Here is a 17,818-nt window from a genome sequence, read left to right as displayed (position 1 = left end):
GCACAGTGTAGATGCAGATATGTTCAAAAGGGAACTTGAAAGAGAGGTTTTACATCTCTAGTAATTGAGTATTTAATCAAGTCAGTATTCTTGGTATGCATTATTATAAATTTCTGGCTTTTTGAATATATAACCTTCTGTTCTTTTTACTGGATATTTATGTTAGTATGGGATTTCCTAGTAATTTTGAAAAGTCTAGTTTAATAAGTATTAAACAACCATCTCTCACCTTGCACGAATCTTCTAAAAATTTGGAACTTATAAATGAAAATCCCATCACATTTAACTGACTCTTTGTTTGAAAATCAGATTATTTTTCCAAGACGTCCGTCTTTTCTAATATGCTGTTACTACTTTGTTTCATTGAATGAAAGAAAACAACAACAACAACAAAACACTTTGTGGGAAATGTGAAAAACAAAAATACATAAACACTTTTAAAGTTCATGAGAACTTGTTGTTAGGACTAGTTAGGCAACCCCCAAAAGGGAAAACCAACTTTTATCCTGAAAAGTGTACAGGACCTGTTTCAAGATGTGACTGGAGATGATATTTAACAGTCTCCAATATCCAGTAGCTGGTAGAAGTGAAAATGTGAAAGTGAAAAAAAAAAAAAGTGAAAGAAAGAAAGTGAAAGAAAGAAAGTGAAAATGAAAGTGAAATCTCTAGCTTCAAAGAGTGACAACTTTCAAGTGAGGATGTGCTTTTGATGGAACACACAAAAGGGTAAATATTGGCAGATATCAAGCAGACTGCTTAAGTAGAGCAGAAATGCTTTGTCTAGATGTGTATCACCTTTTAAAAAGGAAGGGAAAAGATTTTTTTCGGGAATCCTCCTGAAAAAGTTCATATACATTAACATTTGTGTAATGGGAACTCCTAGAACTAAGGAGGTATCAGTGACATTCAGAAGAGATACGACATGAATGTCGAAGCTAGAAGAATAGAAAAGTATACAATGTCAAGTTAAATGTGGTATTGGGCTAAAGCAGATCAGAGGATTTTGGCAAACTTGCTATTGGCATAATAGCGTTAGATTATTTTTTCTCAGAAGTAGAGAGACTGCGAGCCAAAAGCAGGTGAGGCCACAGCAGGTAACCTAAAGCCTTTCTTTGCTACAGACGTATTTACTCACGTAAGAGAACAGACCAAAAGGCCACCAGTGCCCACTCTCCTGCCACCAGCCACACCTCCCAGCTGAGGTGCATCAGAAAAATTTTCTCATCAGGAAATGCTTCCTGAGGGTGTCATTCCTGCTACAAAGACAAGCAGTGAACCCAGGGGCCCTGTGTACCTGCCGGTTATGGAGCTGCCAGACAAAAATGCACTGTGTGGAGTTATAATGTATAGTTGTATCTATATTTTGCTAAGACAGCATGTTTGTTTTCTGAAAGGTGTAGTGGATGGACAAGTGTCATCCAGGTGTTCCTTTCTCTTCTTAAAGGATTTGTCATGAATTCACAGAGGGACCTGCATGTGCACAAAATAGAAAACCTCTGCAAAATGTGGCTAGTTGTAGAAGGACAGGGAAAAACACTCAAAGCAAAAGATGGTACATCTGGTTTCTGGCTTGTAATTCTGTCTGGATATTCCCAGTAAATTACCATAGTTTATTTTCACCTGATTATATTCTCTCGTTACTGTGAAACTTTCTTCATTATAATATGTAGCCTCTGCTTTTGGTCATGCAGCAGGAGACGTTAAATGAGGACTTAACAGGATGAAGAAAGCATGGTTCCAGATTTTTAGGATGAATCTGGGATAAAAGGTCTCTCTGGGAAAAAAATTTGCAAACTTTATAGTAAACATATGCTAATGGTGAACAGGTCCCAGGCTGCAGATCCCCTGAGCATAAATCAGTTACAATTATCTGTTACGGAGCTGTGTGACTCCTTAATTCAAAGAGTAGCTTTTAATGATCCATTCTGTCAACAGGAATTCCAGCACTTTTGAGTTGCTTAAGTTCAGAGCTTGCCTATGTAGCATAAACTGCAAATCATTTTGATGATAATTGCATATGTGGGACTGGTATGTGGGCAGGGGGATTGGAATAGGATGATCTTTATGGTCCCTTCCTACCCAAACCGTTCTGTGATTCTGTGGTATTAGGCCACATGGTAAGCGCGTGGAAAACAGAGAATATATATAACATTAGCATTGATATTATACTATGGCTGATTCATCAGTCAGCTTTGCATTGATATTTATTTTATCCATTTGTCTCAATAGAAGCTCTGAGGAAAAAAAATAGATTCCCAAAAGTTCCACTGAAGAATAGATATTGGCTAAAATGAAATTATTTTGTCCTGTAACATCTATTCTCGTTGTTTACTGTTGCCTTTACAGGCAGTTTTTCTTATTTAATAATTTTCTTTGCTGCAACACCACTTAACCAAGTTTTTGCCTCTTTTTTTTTTTTTTTTGGCTCTGCAGTTTTGTGCAACACTTGGAACCACACCTTGCTGCTCCTTTGACAGACTGTTAGAACTGGGTCCTATTTGTAAGTCTTTGTCTGCTGCTACTTTCTAAAACTGCAGATACCAGTTTAAGCCACGCTGAGTCATTTCCAGGGTATTGTGCAGTGTCAGTGACCAAATTCAATAAAGCTACTTGTAGATGAGACCTTCAGTTACAGTTTTCTTTCTCATATGAGGTCAAGCAGTCTCAAACCATTAATGAGTACAGAGAACATTGCCTCAAGATTTTTTGAGGGGGCATTTTGGAATACTTTCAGTGAAAACATAATGTAAGTGCTTCAGTTTGTAACATTTTTCCTCAAGACCCTCTGTCTGCAGGAGCAAACAGAGCAATGCAGATCGTGGAAAAGCTGAACTCTAAACCTCCTCTGCACCAAACGTTTTGTTTCTGTTTGGTTCTGCAAAAAGCAGGGAAATGTGCACCAAAAATCCACGTGTATTCTCCTTAGTCCTTCCTCTCTTCTTCCCCATTTCCTTCCTCTTGCAAGTAAACGTGTTAAGTACCAGGGCGCTTAACACATTGACCGAGTCATGGGCTCTTCATAAGTATTTCTGACTTATGGTCTTCTATTGAGTCAAGCTTTGATCTGCCACAAGGCTGGCTGGTGAAAATGCAGCCAAAGTCCATCATATATTATCCAATTGCAATATATATTCCAATACATTTAGAGCAGGCAATTTATAGCTACAAGCAATCAGAAGCAGCCTCACAGAAGCAGGCCTAGATTTGGTGTTTAGTTCATTTATTCGGGCAGAACCTAAAACACTTAGGATTTATGTGGTGGTGACTTGCTTTGTAAGGTTCCCTGCCCTCCAGCAGAAGACCCAGAGACTTGGTATTCTCCTAATCCTCCTTTCTACAAAAGGTTTGTAGTAGTCTGCCTAGCAGGTAGAAATTATTTTGCTGTTCAGATTATTCCTATAGACCTGACCTAATAAAATAGTAACACCAGTACTCCTAGGGATAGCAACTCAGTGTGTTTCACCAGCTGCTCCCAATGACTTCCTGTTTGTGCAGTGGAGACCAGCAGAAGCATTACATGCCGCTCACATCAAAAGACTTATGTTAGCATTTCTGTGTGTAGGGGAATTTTCGTGTTAATATACATGAGCAGAAGTCCTATAAAATAACAGCAGTGTCTCAAACCAAATATATTCAAAAACAAATAATCAAATGAACTTCGAACATCTCTTCAAATAAGCCTACCTTATGTGGATGATAAGACTAATATTGTATTGGCTTTTTCCAGACATTATGCAAGAAGAAAATGTAGCTCACAAGAACGCAAATTTGTGCATGAACTTGGTGCCCAGGTACAGGTCTGAATGGCTATACCTCTGTATGCGAAAAACATGCATCAGAATTGGTTGGTGACCAGTATAAAGATGTTATATGGGCTTCAGCCATCAACTGATAGACTAGAATCTGTAATACAGATGATCAATAGCAGACGGTGAATACTTAATTGCAGAAACTACGTGAGAGGCTCATATGCTGAAATATTTCTGCAGCAAGTAATCAAAATTAGTCCTTTCTTAACCTTTCAGTGCTTGCTCTTGGATAAGACTTGCTCTCAGTCCTCAAAATAAATACTTTGCTTCACATAGTTCAAAAGCCTGTACATGCACATATCAATATGTGAAAAAAAATATTTAGAAATATGTGTGTTTTGTTTATGGTTCATGAGTTAGAAGTAGGGAGCACAGCTAGAAGTCTAGCTGCTGTTGCTGAAGTAGTGTTATTACCATAGAAATCAATAACTACATCTCCAGATATATCTTTTAAAAGTGTATTTCATAACGGTTCTTACGTTAAAATTATTTAATATTTTATGTTATTTAATGTTAATAAGAAAAATCTAAATTTGTAGGGATCCTGTTGCTGTAGAAGAACTGGGGAGGAAGAGGAGGAAGAGGAGTATTTTATGTATACATCTTTATGTACTAATGGAAACCCAAATAGTAGCAATATTTCATGTCTTAATTTTAAATTGGGAAAATACTAACATCAAAGAAAATCTCTCAGGCACGTGATTTCATGCAAATCAACAGGGGTTTGTAATCTGCTGTTTAATTTATTTTCTGTTTGATTCTTATTTTTTAGGTAATAAGGAAAATATCTGGATGCATATTGATGCAGCCTATGCTGGGAGTGCATTCATCTGTCCTGAATTCAGGCATCTTTTAAACGGAGTAGAGGTGAAGTGTTTCTTCTATACCAACCTGCTAACACCTTGCTCTTCTCTAGAATTTTTGTGTTTCTTTTACATCCAATATTAATGACTTTTCTAGAATCTCTGAGTATGCTTCACTTCAACTTGCACTGCAAACCCCTGTATATTCTATTACCTTAATTATGTTTATATAATTTTTACCTCTTTATCTTGTATTCTGGGACTATGCAAATTACCACAGCATGTAAAAGTTTGTCATTTGGAAAGGCTAACAGTTAATCAACCAAGTACCTTACAAAATCATCCAGAAAAGGGGAGCTTTTTCACAAATGTCCAAAAAAGCGTATTTGATTTGTAACACCCTAATTCTGCATCGCAAAAAAAAAAAAAAAAAAAGTCCAACAAATTAATGAGCTCATTATGCCTGATTTTCGCTTACATCCTGAAAGTCATGTAGGATGCAGCCAGTAGCTGTATCTCAAACAGATGGGGTTTAATAACCAAGAGAACTAAATGAAATATTCCCCCAACAGCACTTGTGTTCCTTCTCCCTCCCCTTGCTGAGCTACTTGGCATTCAGTTGCTTAGATAAGGATACTTCAATTTCCTGCTGCTTCCCTCAGACAGTCAGATAAGTCCTTGTCTTCCACATCAGTGGAGAAAATATTACTGTTTGGTAAAGCCAGAAGTTTAAACAGAGCACTGATAGGTAGCGACTAATAAAGAAGAGGAGGGAAACCCCCCTAGCAAATAAAGCATTTCTTTCTGTCCCTTTTTTTTTTATCAGCAAATGAAGCTTGTTGTAATTTCCTGTGGGGGAATATATTTTAAATTATTTTTATTGGTTCCTGAAGGAAATGAAACAACATCCCTTGTCTGGGCCAACATTTGTCATAAGAGTAAATATTTAACAATCACAAATAGGTTTCTTAGCATGCATAATACAGGGAGATAGATAGATAGACAGACAGACAGATAGACAGATTATCTCTTATGCGAGTAATTGTTAATTTCTTACAAGTGACAAGGAAGGCTATGAGAAGTAAATGAGAAAGGAACAGTGCTACATGGAGTAGTCAGACCCTGGTGCTGCCAGGCCCCCATCTCTTTTTTAAGGCTGATAGCCCCTGCCTTTGTTAACACAGCCTACAGAAGAAGTGTTTCCCACACGATTTCAGTCTTAGTAGCTACCTGGGTTTCTTCTGCTGCCATGTCTAAACATATGTAAAGTAAAACTGGCTTGTTCCATGATTTATACAACCATGTATTGTGAATTCTTGTTTTGTGTTGGCTTTTCTTTTGACTTAGATGAAAAGATGACTTCCACTAAAAGAAAGTATCTAGGCAGTTTAAAAAAAAAGAAAAAGATAATTTCCTGATCATTTGTAATTTTATGGAGTAATGTGGTACACAGATTCTGAATTAACTCTATCATTTGTCTCTCTATGTGAATTTTGTGTGTATATGTTAATATTCTTGGAAATAGAAAGCGTAGTGAATTGTTTTGGAAATTGGGATATGAACCTCAGCAGCTACTGTTGAGTATGCAGAATTTTTTTTTTGTTTATGCTGAGATATATACTTTTGCATAAGACATGTATCCAAAAGTTGTAATTGCTAGCAAATGATCAAAATTTTGATAATACCGATAGGTCAGCTGCACCTGACACACCAAACCTGAATTCCATCCCCAAAATGAAATGAAGATTTAACCGCAATAGTTATTAAGTAACGTGATATCAGTAGGAACGTTATCTATAAAGCCCCAAGTCAGGAACCATAGTTAAGGTGTACTCAGGCAATTTGACTAAGTTGCATCATTAACTCATGGGTCCTTTTCTCTTTCATAATTTATTTATTTATCTATTCTCAGTTTGCGGATTCATTTAACTTTAATCCTCACAAGTGGCTCCTAGTGAATTTTGACTGCTCTGCTATGTGGTAAGTATTACAGAAAAAGGAAACATTGCAAGAGACAAAAATCACACGTTAAATTAATCTGCCTTCCTAGCAGTGGACATTTATTTACATTTCTCTATTGAAATGAGGAGTTCTGGATAGCTTTAACTCTTGTAATTTACAACATTCTCTCTTACATTTAATCCAAGTTTAAAGTACAATTTAGAAATAGGCCTGAGTTCTGCATTGTGCTCTAGAGAGAGAAAAATCCCGGAAAGCTGGCAGATTCATACTTGGTGTATTTTGAGACCATTTAAAACATAAATGAAAAAAACTCCCTTTAAAGACATTAATGCAATGAACAACATGGTAAACAGAACTTTTTCTTCTTTTCCTTAAGACTTCTTTATGTTTGAGCCTTGATTCTTTCAAAACCCTTTCTAAAAATGGTTGGTATTTAGCTGATGAAAAACAGTTGATTTCAAAAAGGACTATTTATGCAATTTTTTACTGATTTTCAGTTTCTTCAGATGACAGCAGAGACTACATTTTGATATGAAAAGATGCCGAAGTAGAAACCAGTAGACATACTTTGAAACAAAGTGAATTAATCACAGCAGTAATAATAAGATCCCAAAATAGATTATCTTTTTGTGTCCCAAACTGAAATTTCCAGAACCTAGTGTCTACCAGCATCACGACTAATGATACTTACTATCAAAACAGCAGATCAGTAAATGCAGACTATTTATCAAAATAAATGAAAACATCAATTTCAGTTATAATTGAAGAAAATCTATGCAAAAACGAAAGAAGAAGGAAAAAATGAAAGTTAAAAATGAAACTTTAAAACATCATCCAGATAAAACTAATTTCTTTCTGGAAGAAAAGAAGAAAAAATGTGTGATAGTGGTCACTCGATTGCTTTTGGTTAATCTTTGGCTCTTTTAAAGTCCTTCATGAAGTTGACTTTTGCACAAATACATTTATTATTCAGATAATACATTACATTTTTGAATATAAGATTATTGTTGACGTAGGCACTTCAAATACTCCAAGCCATAAAGATTTTATTCTTAGAGTAAATGGCTTAGGTTTCATTCCTGATTCATCAGTAATGGCAGCAATTAACCAGGACTCCAGTTTATAAGTGCCTCATAACTGGCAGTCTCTTTCTGCATATGGAAGTAAAGAGAACATGAAACTTTGCTTGTTTCTTCCAACTTTTCACGTCATTTGAAGATATTGTTAGCAAAGTATCTGCTCTCAGAAATGAGAAAATTCACCGTCATTCTCTTTAATGTTTACAGGACAATCAGGGGCCAGAGTCTTGTCCATACCAGTTTCATTTTTCATTAATTCTGCTTTCCCCTGTAACCCTACGGAACAATATTAGAACTTTTTACCTGGCTTTCCAGGAAAACAAGGTATATACAGTCACACTGTCTGTCAGTTTATGTTCCCATCTCAAGAGGTTGTAGCTTCTTCCTATCAGATCTTAGACTTAAGGCTTAAGAAAGAGTACTTTTAGGTGTTTTTCACCATTTTTTTTTCTTGATTTTACTGGTAAAAACATCAGATAAAATGTATGTCTTTATAGATATGAAGATTCCATTTCTAGGAATCTCAAGACACCTTGCGAAGTATCTCCTTACTCAAAGCTACACAACTATAGCCTGCTATTAAGCCTTCACTTCAGCAAGGCATTTATGTATTGGTGTTATTTGCCTGATATGGAATGTAGTATATATTTAAAGTTAAGCTCTTTGGCTTGAAGCCACATCCATCACCAAAAGAAGACCAGCTACTTCTGAGGTCTACGTCCAAAATTCACCTCTCTTATCAGATGTAATGCTGCCCAAAAAAGTGAAAACTCATTTTAAATGTAATAAGGGATGAAGGAGCCTGGTAGGAAGTAAATGTGATGACTCTGTAGTCCTTTTAGGATCCATGGAGAGTATTAACCATAATTTTGTAATAATAAAGAAAGAGTTCAATATACAGTGAACACCATTTCAGAATCAAATTAAACTGAGTTCCATTGACAGCAAGTCTTCTAAATCACCCAGACTTGCTGGGTGATTTAGTGATTTCAGCACTTTTTCCAATAAACGCTCTCATTTCTTTTCCTTGATTAAGAAAATCCATCCATTAAATCTGTAATGTAATTATTTAACTACTCAGTGCAGTATGTAACACTGATGTCACTTGCGATTTGGAGGCGATTTCATTATAAACCTTTTGTAAAGTATTCAGAAACTTCTTGATGTACAAAAAAACTCAGTTTCTTAAAAAAAAAAAAAAAAAAAGAAGGAATTTAATATAAGCACTCTAAGAAGGGTATCCAAATTTTGTATTTCGTTACAGACTCTGCCTTAAAACTCCCAGACAGTGTTGTCTGGCCTGTTTAATTGGTGTTCTGCAATATTATAAAAGAAGAGTTGTCTTCTTTCAGACAGAGAAAAATAATCATGTTGCAAAAGTCTTGACATTTTTGCTTTTCTATTACTCTTTACAGCAGTTAAGTGTTCACTTTTGGTTGAGAAGGTTGTACTTGTATTTTAAAGGAAGGTGCTTACAGGAAATGCTCTTCTGTAGCTGAAAGCGAAATTTTCCTGTTGGCTTTTAATATGTAGTAATCTCTTTGGTTATTTTATCTATTGAAATTGTTAACATTATTAAAATGTGCAGAATAGAGTGAGGCTGCTAAAAGCTGCAGATGTGCAAGCCAGATAGTTCCCTTTTCACAGATTTGCACTTCTTTATTCACCAGGACCTTTACTGTGCATTTCATATTATCAGTACTTAATATGTGATTTTTATGCCATTCAAGCTAGATCTTAGCCTATTACCATACAAACATCAAGCCTTTGAAAAATTCTAGTTTATAAATTAATTTTTTTGAAATATATGTTCAGGAACCTTCAGTCAGCCTTGGATAGTTGCAAAGGAAGTTAGGAATACCACTTCTATCCATTATCAGACCACACAAGCACTTAGTGCAAAGAAGTTTAAGTTTCACTTAAGGTGAAATCTAGACGTTGCGTATAGAGGTACAGCTCAACTGATTCATATACATTTATGTCCAGGCTTTGGATTTATTTTAGTAATCCTTTTAGATGGTTTTTTATGGTTGTCAGATTAAGACCTGTGGAGTCCCAAATGGAACAGACACCATCTTTTAAAAAAGCAGGAACATCTCAAAGATTACTAATGCCATATTAATAGCAATGCATACATCAACCCACACTTGATAGGATGCAAGATGACAGCAGTTTAATATCTTCTCACTGAACAAATATTCCTGCAAAATTGTTACTTGTTCCATTGATTAGCACAGCATATTACACGAGGAGGAATGAATCTCTCACAATACAACTGATGCTATTGCTTGTAATTTGGCTTAGTTGCCTATAGAATGAGCTACTGCAACATGAATATATCAAAGAAATCAAACATATCAAAATACAGTGGAACAATTTAGAGGTTGTTCACAGTATTTACCCTAAATAAAATGGCTTTTGGATAACAGTTTACTTCCTTTGTCCACAGGACGTTTCCAGGACACAAATTTATTTATTTATTTACTTTAATGTAGAGTATTCTGAATGTCTTCTACTATTTTTTATGTGCATAAGCTTACTTATCTCCAGCTGGGTGCTTCTGATACCTGAAGCCAAGTTAACCTTAGTACCCTCCTTGCAATTAAATAGAGAAGGCCTTCTCTTTGATTAAGATGTTTAATGCTTATGGTTTTATGTGCACTTTTACATTAAAACATTAAGAAACATAAAAAGAAACATACTCAGAAAATCATAAAGGATTTTAACTTTTGCCTTTTGGTGTGTGCCCATGTTGACATAATATTGATCACTGTGAAATGCTTACAGGCTTAATGAAATTACACAGTGATTTTTCCTTTTTTGATTTCTAATTTCTTCTGCCAATGTAAAACCCTGCATCTGTAGAGGTGAGTCAGCCTGACATACCGAGTGTTACCCACTGGTAATGTGTAGCTTGTTCCCTCTGAGAGGGACACCTTGGCTTTTGAAACGTGGTCCAGTGACACCACCCAGCAGCTGGCACGAGCGAGGTACACTTCCCAGTTCCACGTTGCGCTGCAGGATGTCTTTCAGCAGTTGTGTCTTGCATCCAGCTAGGCTGCCAGGAAGGCTGGTACGAGAGGGAAGCCTGCTTCTGGGCAGGGTGGCCAGGCCCTGAGGGCGGCTGCCGCCGCCGATACCCACGGCATGGAGAGACGAGACGGTGGCCAGCATCCACAGAGCCCCGGCGCTGCTGCGCGCCGTGCCTTGCAAGCCACAGCTCTTCCCACATGGCTTTGTACTGCAGTAATTTCAAGGCAACTTCTGTTGACTGCAAACATTAGCATTGCTTTAACTAGTCTCACATTCTGGTGTGATTGTCTATCACCATAAAAAGATCCTCTGCGTCTGGTTCTTATCTGTTTTTAAATATGCAGTCATGCTGCCCGTTCCTGCTGAGCCTTACACTTGCTTCTTGTAAGTACAGTACTGATATTGCTGTGAAAAAGCACTGAAAATGGCACAGGCTGTGCTCAGGAAATACGCCAGTTTAAACATATTTAATTTTCCTTCACTTCTTGTGGAAATTTAATGCTTTAAATTTCACTCCTTAAATTTCTCTCTTTTTTTTTTTTTAAATCTTTCTTTCATACAGGGTGAAAAAAAGATCAGATTTAATAGGTGCCTTTAAATTAGAACCTCTTTACCTGCAGCATCACCACCAGGAGTCTGGTAATTTTATAATTAAATAAGATCATAATTGTTTTATTTGCACACTGATATGTAATGTAAAAAAAAGAATTAAGATAAAAACTGAAATTCTTAAAACTGCCAAAGTTGTTTAGGAGCCTATTTCCATATTCAAAATGCTTTAGGAAGTTAAGTTTATTGAAGTGCAAACGTGTTTAGTGAGATTTTAGTTAGCTTAAAAAACAATTGAGGGAAAGCCATTTTATGAAGCATTATAGTTCACACACAGCACAATATTTTCATATTGTGATTTTCCCTACTCTGTATTTAACATTGGCTCTTTGCAGGATTGTCGAGGCAAGTCTTAATGATCTTTTGGTAGTCAAGTAAATATAATATTGGTTGCTATGTATTGAGTCCCTTAATCTGCCTTCCCCGATATATATTTTACCAGAATGGTTTCATAATCTGATTTGATTTTAGATTTTCTAAAGTCTTTGACCTTTTCTCTTAGCTATGCATGCAAGCTCTGATTCATATTTTCAAATATCCATGTCATGAGCAAACATTCCCTGAAACCGCAGAGACGGGGTGAGCTGTGTTTGGTATCTGTGCTCTGTTTCGGGTGATAGCTATCTGGGTTGTTATCCTGTTGCACTCACGCTCTTAAATCGATTGTAGCAGGGAGGTAAGTGCAGGCTATCAGTCTTGTACAAAACGCACACAAAAGGAGTTCCTAAAATGCTCACAAAGAACTTACAGACCTTGGGCCCAGGACAAAGCTCCTTAATGGATTAGTGTTGCTCCTTGCACATACCTAGCGACTGCAAAGTGGCATTTGCCATCCAGAAGGCTGTTTTTGCACATGTAGCTCATACCTGGTTAATTGTGAAGACGGTCACAGCAGTGCAATGTCAACATGTGGTGCAAGTTCCTTCATAACTTTTTCACGAGGGTGTATCACCTCAAGGGTGCATGTCCTTATTTGCCATATCTCATACTGTTCCTGGAATGGGTGATGCTGATCTGTGTTGTGGTTTAACGCCGCCGGCAGCTAAGCACCACACAGCCGCTTGCTCACCTTCTGCCCTCCCTCTCTGGGATGGGGGAGAGAATCAGGGAAATGAAGCCTGTGGGTTGAGATAGAGACAGTTTATTAGGACAGGAAAGAAAATAAATAATAATAATAATGATAATGGTACTGCTACTAATAATGTGTACGAAACAAGTGATGCACAATGCAATTGCTCACCACCCGTTGACCGATGCCCAGCCTATCCCCGAGCAGCCGGCCCCCCCACCCCGGCTAGCCACCCCGATATATTGTTCAGCATGACGTCAGATGGTATGGAATACCCCTTTGGCCAGTTTGGGTCAGCTGTCCTGGGTCTGTCCCCTCCCAGCTCCTGCTGCATCCCTAGGCTGCTCGCTAGCAGGACAGAGCGAGAAGCTGAAAAGTCCTTGGCTTAGCGTAAGCGCTGCTCTGCAACAATTAAAACATCAGCATGTTATCAGCGCTCTTCTCATCCTAATCCAACACATAGCACCCTACCAGCTACTAAGAGGAAAATTGACTCTATCCTAGCTGAAACAAGGACAGTGTTCAAAAGTGTATCCTGAGTATGCTTCTCTCTGTTGTGGCTACGAACTCCTTGGCATTTGAATTAATATAATCCAGAATACCACCATTCACTAAAAAGCACTAGGAAAAATTGATTTTTGTGCCTCAGCTGCCGGAGACTTCAGATTTTATTCCTTTTTCTACATTTCCAAGCAATGCAGATATAGAACAGGGCAGTAAACAGGAAAATGCAGTAACTCTGAAGCTGAGGTTCATCAACGAAAGGCTAGAATTGTTAAGAAAAAAAATATGTACTTTTTTTTTTCCTTTTAAAATGTAAAATGAAAATTATTGCAAGTATACTTGTGTCACTAGCTTTTAATTAATGTACATGAAAAATATTTCTCTTGAGGAGAAAAAATCCACAGTTAACTAAAGCGAAAATACATTCTTGTGACAATTGGCAGTGCTGATAGAAGAATCTTAGGACTTCCCAGCTTAAATGACACCAAAAGGAGATTAAACATTTCTTAAAACTAGGTGATTTCAGTGAGGCCACTTAGCTGGCCTGAAAACTTTATCTCCCCAGCTGATTAAAAAGTTGTTCAGTCTTTGCATTGCCTTCACTAGCCATGATGGCATGCAATTAGATCTGGGCATAATAATACCATATAGATTAGCTGATTATTGGCAATGTAGTGAATATTTATTATGTTCTATTCCCATTTGCTGACAGTTTTCCAAAGAGCTGGACAACTTTTCAAACGCACATTCCTCTAGTTGAACTGTTCAATCCCATCCACATGTATACCTTCAATAAAAATGGCCAGATTTGCAAAGGTGCTAGGTTGTTACAGTCACCCTAGATCCCTGTGTGATTTATGGGATGTCAGCACTACTGGAAATAAGACTTGTCTAATGGAGGGTCTTATTTTGTGAGTAAGTCTCAAGTCTGAGAATTCCCATCGTGGTTTACAAGGCAAATGAAGTAGCATTTTTGAATTCACTCATCTCTCACTCAAGAATTTAAATGAGCGGAAAAATATATCTATCTGTGAGCAATTACTCTTAATAACCATATGGCAATTATGTGTGCCCCCAAGGGGAAAGTCTTTATTTTGTCATTAATTATAATTTTATGTGATTTGCATCATCGCTCCAGGAAGATTATCCTGGCTTGCCTGGCAACCCAGGATATAGGTCAAATCCTAATGGCAGCGTTAGAAGAATGCAGCTCTATACGCTATTGTTAATGCCACATATACTCCCACAATGCAATTCATCCTGGTTAAATACAGATGTAAGACTAAGGCTTGTAATCAAGGACTAATCATTGATTGCATTCTGCTTCACAGCTTGTGAAAGGCGTTGTTGTGGATCATTAGACACAGCCCCTTACAGGAGCGTAGGATTATTTATCTATCACCAGTTGCTTTCCTCTCTTTGCTACCAGTCTTGCCGCTATCAAATACAAATGGCTGCGACAATGCAGACCGTGAATGTTATCAAATCACCTTGTTACTGAGACGAAACAACCATGTTCACTTCCTGATGTCCAGGAACAGGTTAATGATTGTTGCCTTTTTTTTTTTTTTTTTCCTCCCTAGAAAATAACCTTGGAACAGGTTAGAGAGCCAAATGGCTATATGTTGCAGGGAGGAAGGATCGTATGTTTTGGCTGCGTGCATGTGAGAGTGTTGGCAAGAGAGTTTGTAGCACAGGAAATGGAGTCTTTTTTTTTCTTTAAACTCCCAGGAAGGCTGGGAATCAGAAAAATGACGTAGGCTGGTCAATTCACGAGCTACAGTTCTATTTAGTACCTGGTGGCTCATAATGCCAAGAGCACTTAGCACTTTTCCATGGAATTTAAGTGCATACTTCCTCATGAAGCTTATATTCCACTGCAGGATAAGAAAGCTAAGCAGATGCTTCCATGTGTTCCTAAAGAGGTGCTTTAAGATTTTAGGTCAGTTTAGTTTTTGTCTTTGGCTTACCACAAGTAATCCAGCTTTATATTACAGTTTTCTTTACTGTGAAATCAGCCTAGTTACCTGATTCAAAGAAAAGGTAGAGGCATCTTGACACTGTGTGCTCATATAAAAGATATCAAATAATGCCCTCTACTTGCCTCCCTGCACTGAACTGTTTTGTGGCTTGGTCAAACAGTGTAAGGGCTTTTCACCACATCAAATAAAAAGCCGTAACATTGCAGAACATTATTGACCAAACAGGAAGAGCTCATTTCTGAGTCAAATTTTCCAGTCACTCATTAGACATGCTTAAAAATCAGCAGCAAATACATGAATGGGTACAAAAGCTAGTTAGAAACAGATTGTTTTGAGAAACGTCAGTTCATCAAGTGGTGGCATTTCGCAGCAGAGGATGAGTGTTGAAATGAGTTCGGGGATTCTGCAAACCAAAATTAATAAAAGCCATCTTAGGTACTGCTTCTTTTCCATACAAGAGGAAAATAAATGTAGTATTTAGTCTGTGATGGGATCTGAAGTATAACAGAAAGGAAAATTATTTCTTCTAAAAATTGTGCTCTATAGAAAACTGTTTGTTAGTGGTATATCCTGGCTAGCTAAGGAGTGAAACATATTCGCTGTTGAAAATGGTGATGCTGAAGTTTGTAGCAAACAGGCAGGATAGCTAAAATACAGCTTTCTCAATAGCATTAGAATATGATTGTAGGTTTTGGCTGTTATGATAAAGCAACATGAACATTTTTTCTTTAACTTTCAGGCCTTGTAACAGATTACCGGGTAAGTACAACATCGATATAATCGTTAATATTACTACTTTTATACACTGATATTTCCAGGGATTTTATTTTCCATTACTTTCATAAACTTCAAAACCTTACCTTTCTTTCCGTGATGGATGCAGCTTACTAAATTTTTAACATTACTCAAGCTGAAACTTTAAACTCTGTTTTTTTTTTTTTTTTTGGGGGGGGGGGGAAATGTTTAAAGGCAGGATGAGTCTTGCATAAGTAATATTTTAAGATTTAAGCAGTAGAAAGTAATTTCCTAAAGATCGTTTTTCTTAAAATAGTTAATAATATATACTTCTAAAAATGTGTTTTAACTTTGACAATATAAACATTTTTGTTTTGAAATGGAAAATGGGCCAATCATAATAGATGCTGGCCCCACAACTGTACATAAGCCAATGTACAATACTCATTTTTCCAAAACCTTTGAGGAGAATTTGGGATGCAAAAAGACAATTTGGTTTGCCTTGTGACCTTTCCATTCTGACACCAACCTTCTTTTCCACTTTTCATTTGAAAAACTTGAGTATGAAGAGTCGTATCAGAGCATTAGCCAAAAATAGACATTTTTGTTATTATTTGGCCCACCTCTAGCTATGGCCTCTAGGATCTGGAAATGTGTTATGCTTATAAGTCGCTGCAGCACATACAATTTCTGCAGTATCACTGCAAAGCTGACTTCTAACATGGGTGCTCTGCCTTCTCTCCGGCTTGCAGCACTGGCAGATCCCCCTGGGGAGGAGGTTCCGCTCCCTGAAGCTCTGGTTCGTGCTGAGGATGTATGGGGTCACGGGACTGCAGGAGCACATCCGCAAGGTAACACGGCTTTGCTTTCTTGGGTAGTCTGCGGTGGGATGGTAAGGGAAAATGAGCTTTACTTACCCCCATCCATTGCCCACAGCTTCTGCACACATTAGAAAGCAAAGGCGACGGCCTTCAGAAAGCTCGTGTCGACAGGAGTACTGCTTTTTGCCCCATGTCGTGTCATGATTTCATATCATGGCAGGATCTCAGCTGTCATCCATTTTGTATTAATCTTTAGAGAAGACAAGCGTAGGAATTTGGAATTTATACAATGCAGGACTGTAGCCCCCTCTCAAATTAAGCCAGAGTGCATTAATTTTTTAATTTTAATTTTTATTTTTTTTCCGGGAGAAAAACCATGAAGCATTCATTATCTCTTTATTTCCCTAATGCACATGCATCGATAGCATGTTTAGATTATGATTAATGTTGTTGGGCTACATTTATGATACAATACCTTATTGTCCACCTACCCTTGAAGCGATCATTTCTGCTGGGTCTCTGTTTCCTGTTTAAAACACACATTTTTTAAAAAACAATGTGTACAATTTACAGTTTGTTAACATTGCTGTGAGTAAGCACTAAGTTTATTCTTAATGTAAAAAAGATGGGTTATTTAATCACTAAAAAACACACCTGGCAGCAGTCTAAATGATATATATATACTTCCTCTGTAGCAGTAAAATCAAATTCAAGCATGCCTTTCCTTTTTATGAAGTTTAGGGAAACTTATAATGAGGGGAGCTCCATGACTTCGCTCTAAATATTTACAAAAATATCCATTAGCTTAGACTCTGGTCTAGTATACCAAACCCTCTGCAGGCATGCATTCCTTTCTGTTGTGGTACTAAACAGATGAAGGCCTAAGAAGGGCTTCTTCTGCCATTGTAAAACAGCTGCATGAATAAATCTCTTCCAGTTGGGAAAGGTTCTGGGGTGGAGGAGGGTACCCTTTTTGCTTCTCATTTTTATCACAATATTTTTTGACCAACTCTACAGGGTTTTATATTGTATTTTTAGTTTTAATAAGGCTCTTAGAAGCAAATTTTGAGAACAACGGCAATCCTTATGCTTTATTATCCTTATGGCAATTTGATACATGCCCTTCCAATAAAAAAAATGATGCATGGTTTGTTACTGCTTTACTAGACTGCCATTACAGTTTCTAGAGCTTTGCTCTCTCAGGTTAGATTTCTGGAGACGACAGTTATTTCAGTATGATGCCAAGGTTTTAAGTAGGACTAAATCCCTCACTGGGAAAATAGAGGATTGGAAGCCCCATGCTGATGACACGGCCTTTCTCAGGCAGGTTTCCACAATTCAGTATTCACGTTCAACAAGATGCTTTGCAGTTCTCTCATTCCCTGTCTCCCAGACATTTCCCTGGCTGTCCA

The 17,818-nt window shown here is 37.4% G+C and overlaps 1 protein-coding gene across 3 annotated transcripts in view; it reads left to right on the top strand.

Annotated features, from left to right (window-relative positions):
* DDC (dopa decarboxylase) overlaps positions 1-17,818 on the top strand; it is a 54,631-nt gene that overhangs the window by 27,098 nt on the left and 9,715 nt on the right. For 2 of the 3 annotated variants that reach the window (XM_050708428.1, XM_050708427.1), the window contains 6 exons: positions 2,434-2,500; positions 4,582-4,676; positions 6,525-6,592; positions 11,249-11,325; positions 15,590-15,609; positions 16,338-16,436. In XM_050708428.1, the coding sequence (XP_050564385.1) occupies positions 2,434-2,500; positions 4,582-4,676; positions 6,525-6,592; positions 11,249-11,325; positions 15,590-15,609; positions 16,338-16,436 (426 nt within the window). Of the gene's footprint in view, positions 1-2,433; positions 2,501-4,581; positions 4,677-6,524; positions 6,732-11,248; positions 11,326-15,589; positions 15,610-16,337; positions 16,437-17,818 lie in introns of those variants that run through there. The other variant, XM_035552829.2, reaches the window with a different exon arrangement.

This window comes from Cygnus atratus, chromosome 2 (genome assembly GCF_013377495.2).
Source record: "Cygnus atratus isolate AKBS03 ecotype Queensland, Australia chromosome 2, CAtr_DNAZoo_HiC_assembly, whole genome shotgun sequence".
NCBI classification, from domain to species: domain Eukaryota; kingdom Metazoa; phylum Chordata; class Aves; order Anseriformes; family Anatidae; genus Cygnus; species Cygnus atratus.
Note: the sequence above shows the minus strand (reverse complement) of the source record. Positions and strands in the feature narration are given on the sequence as shown.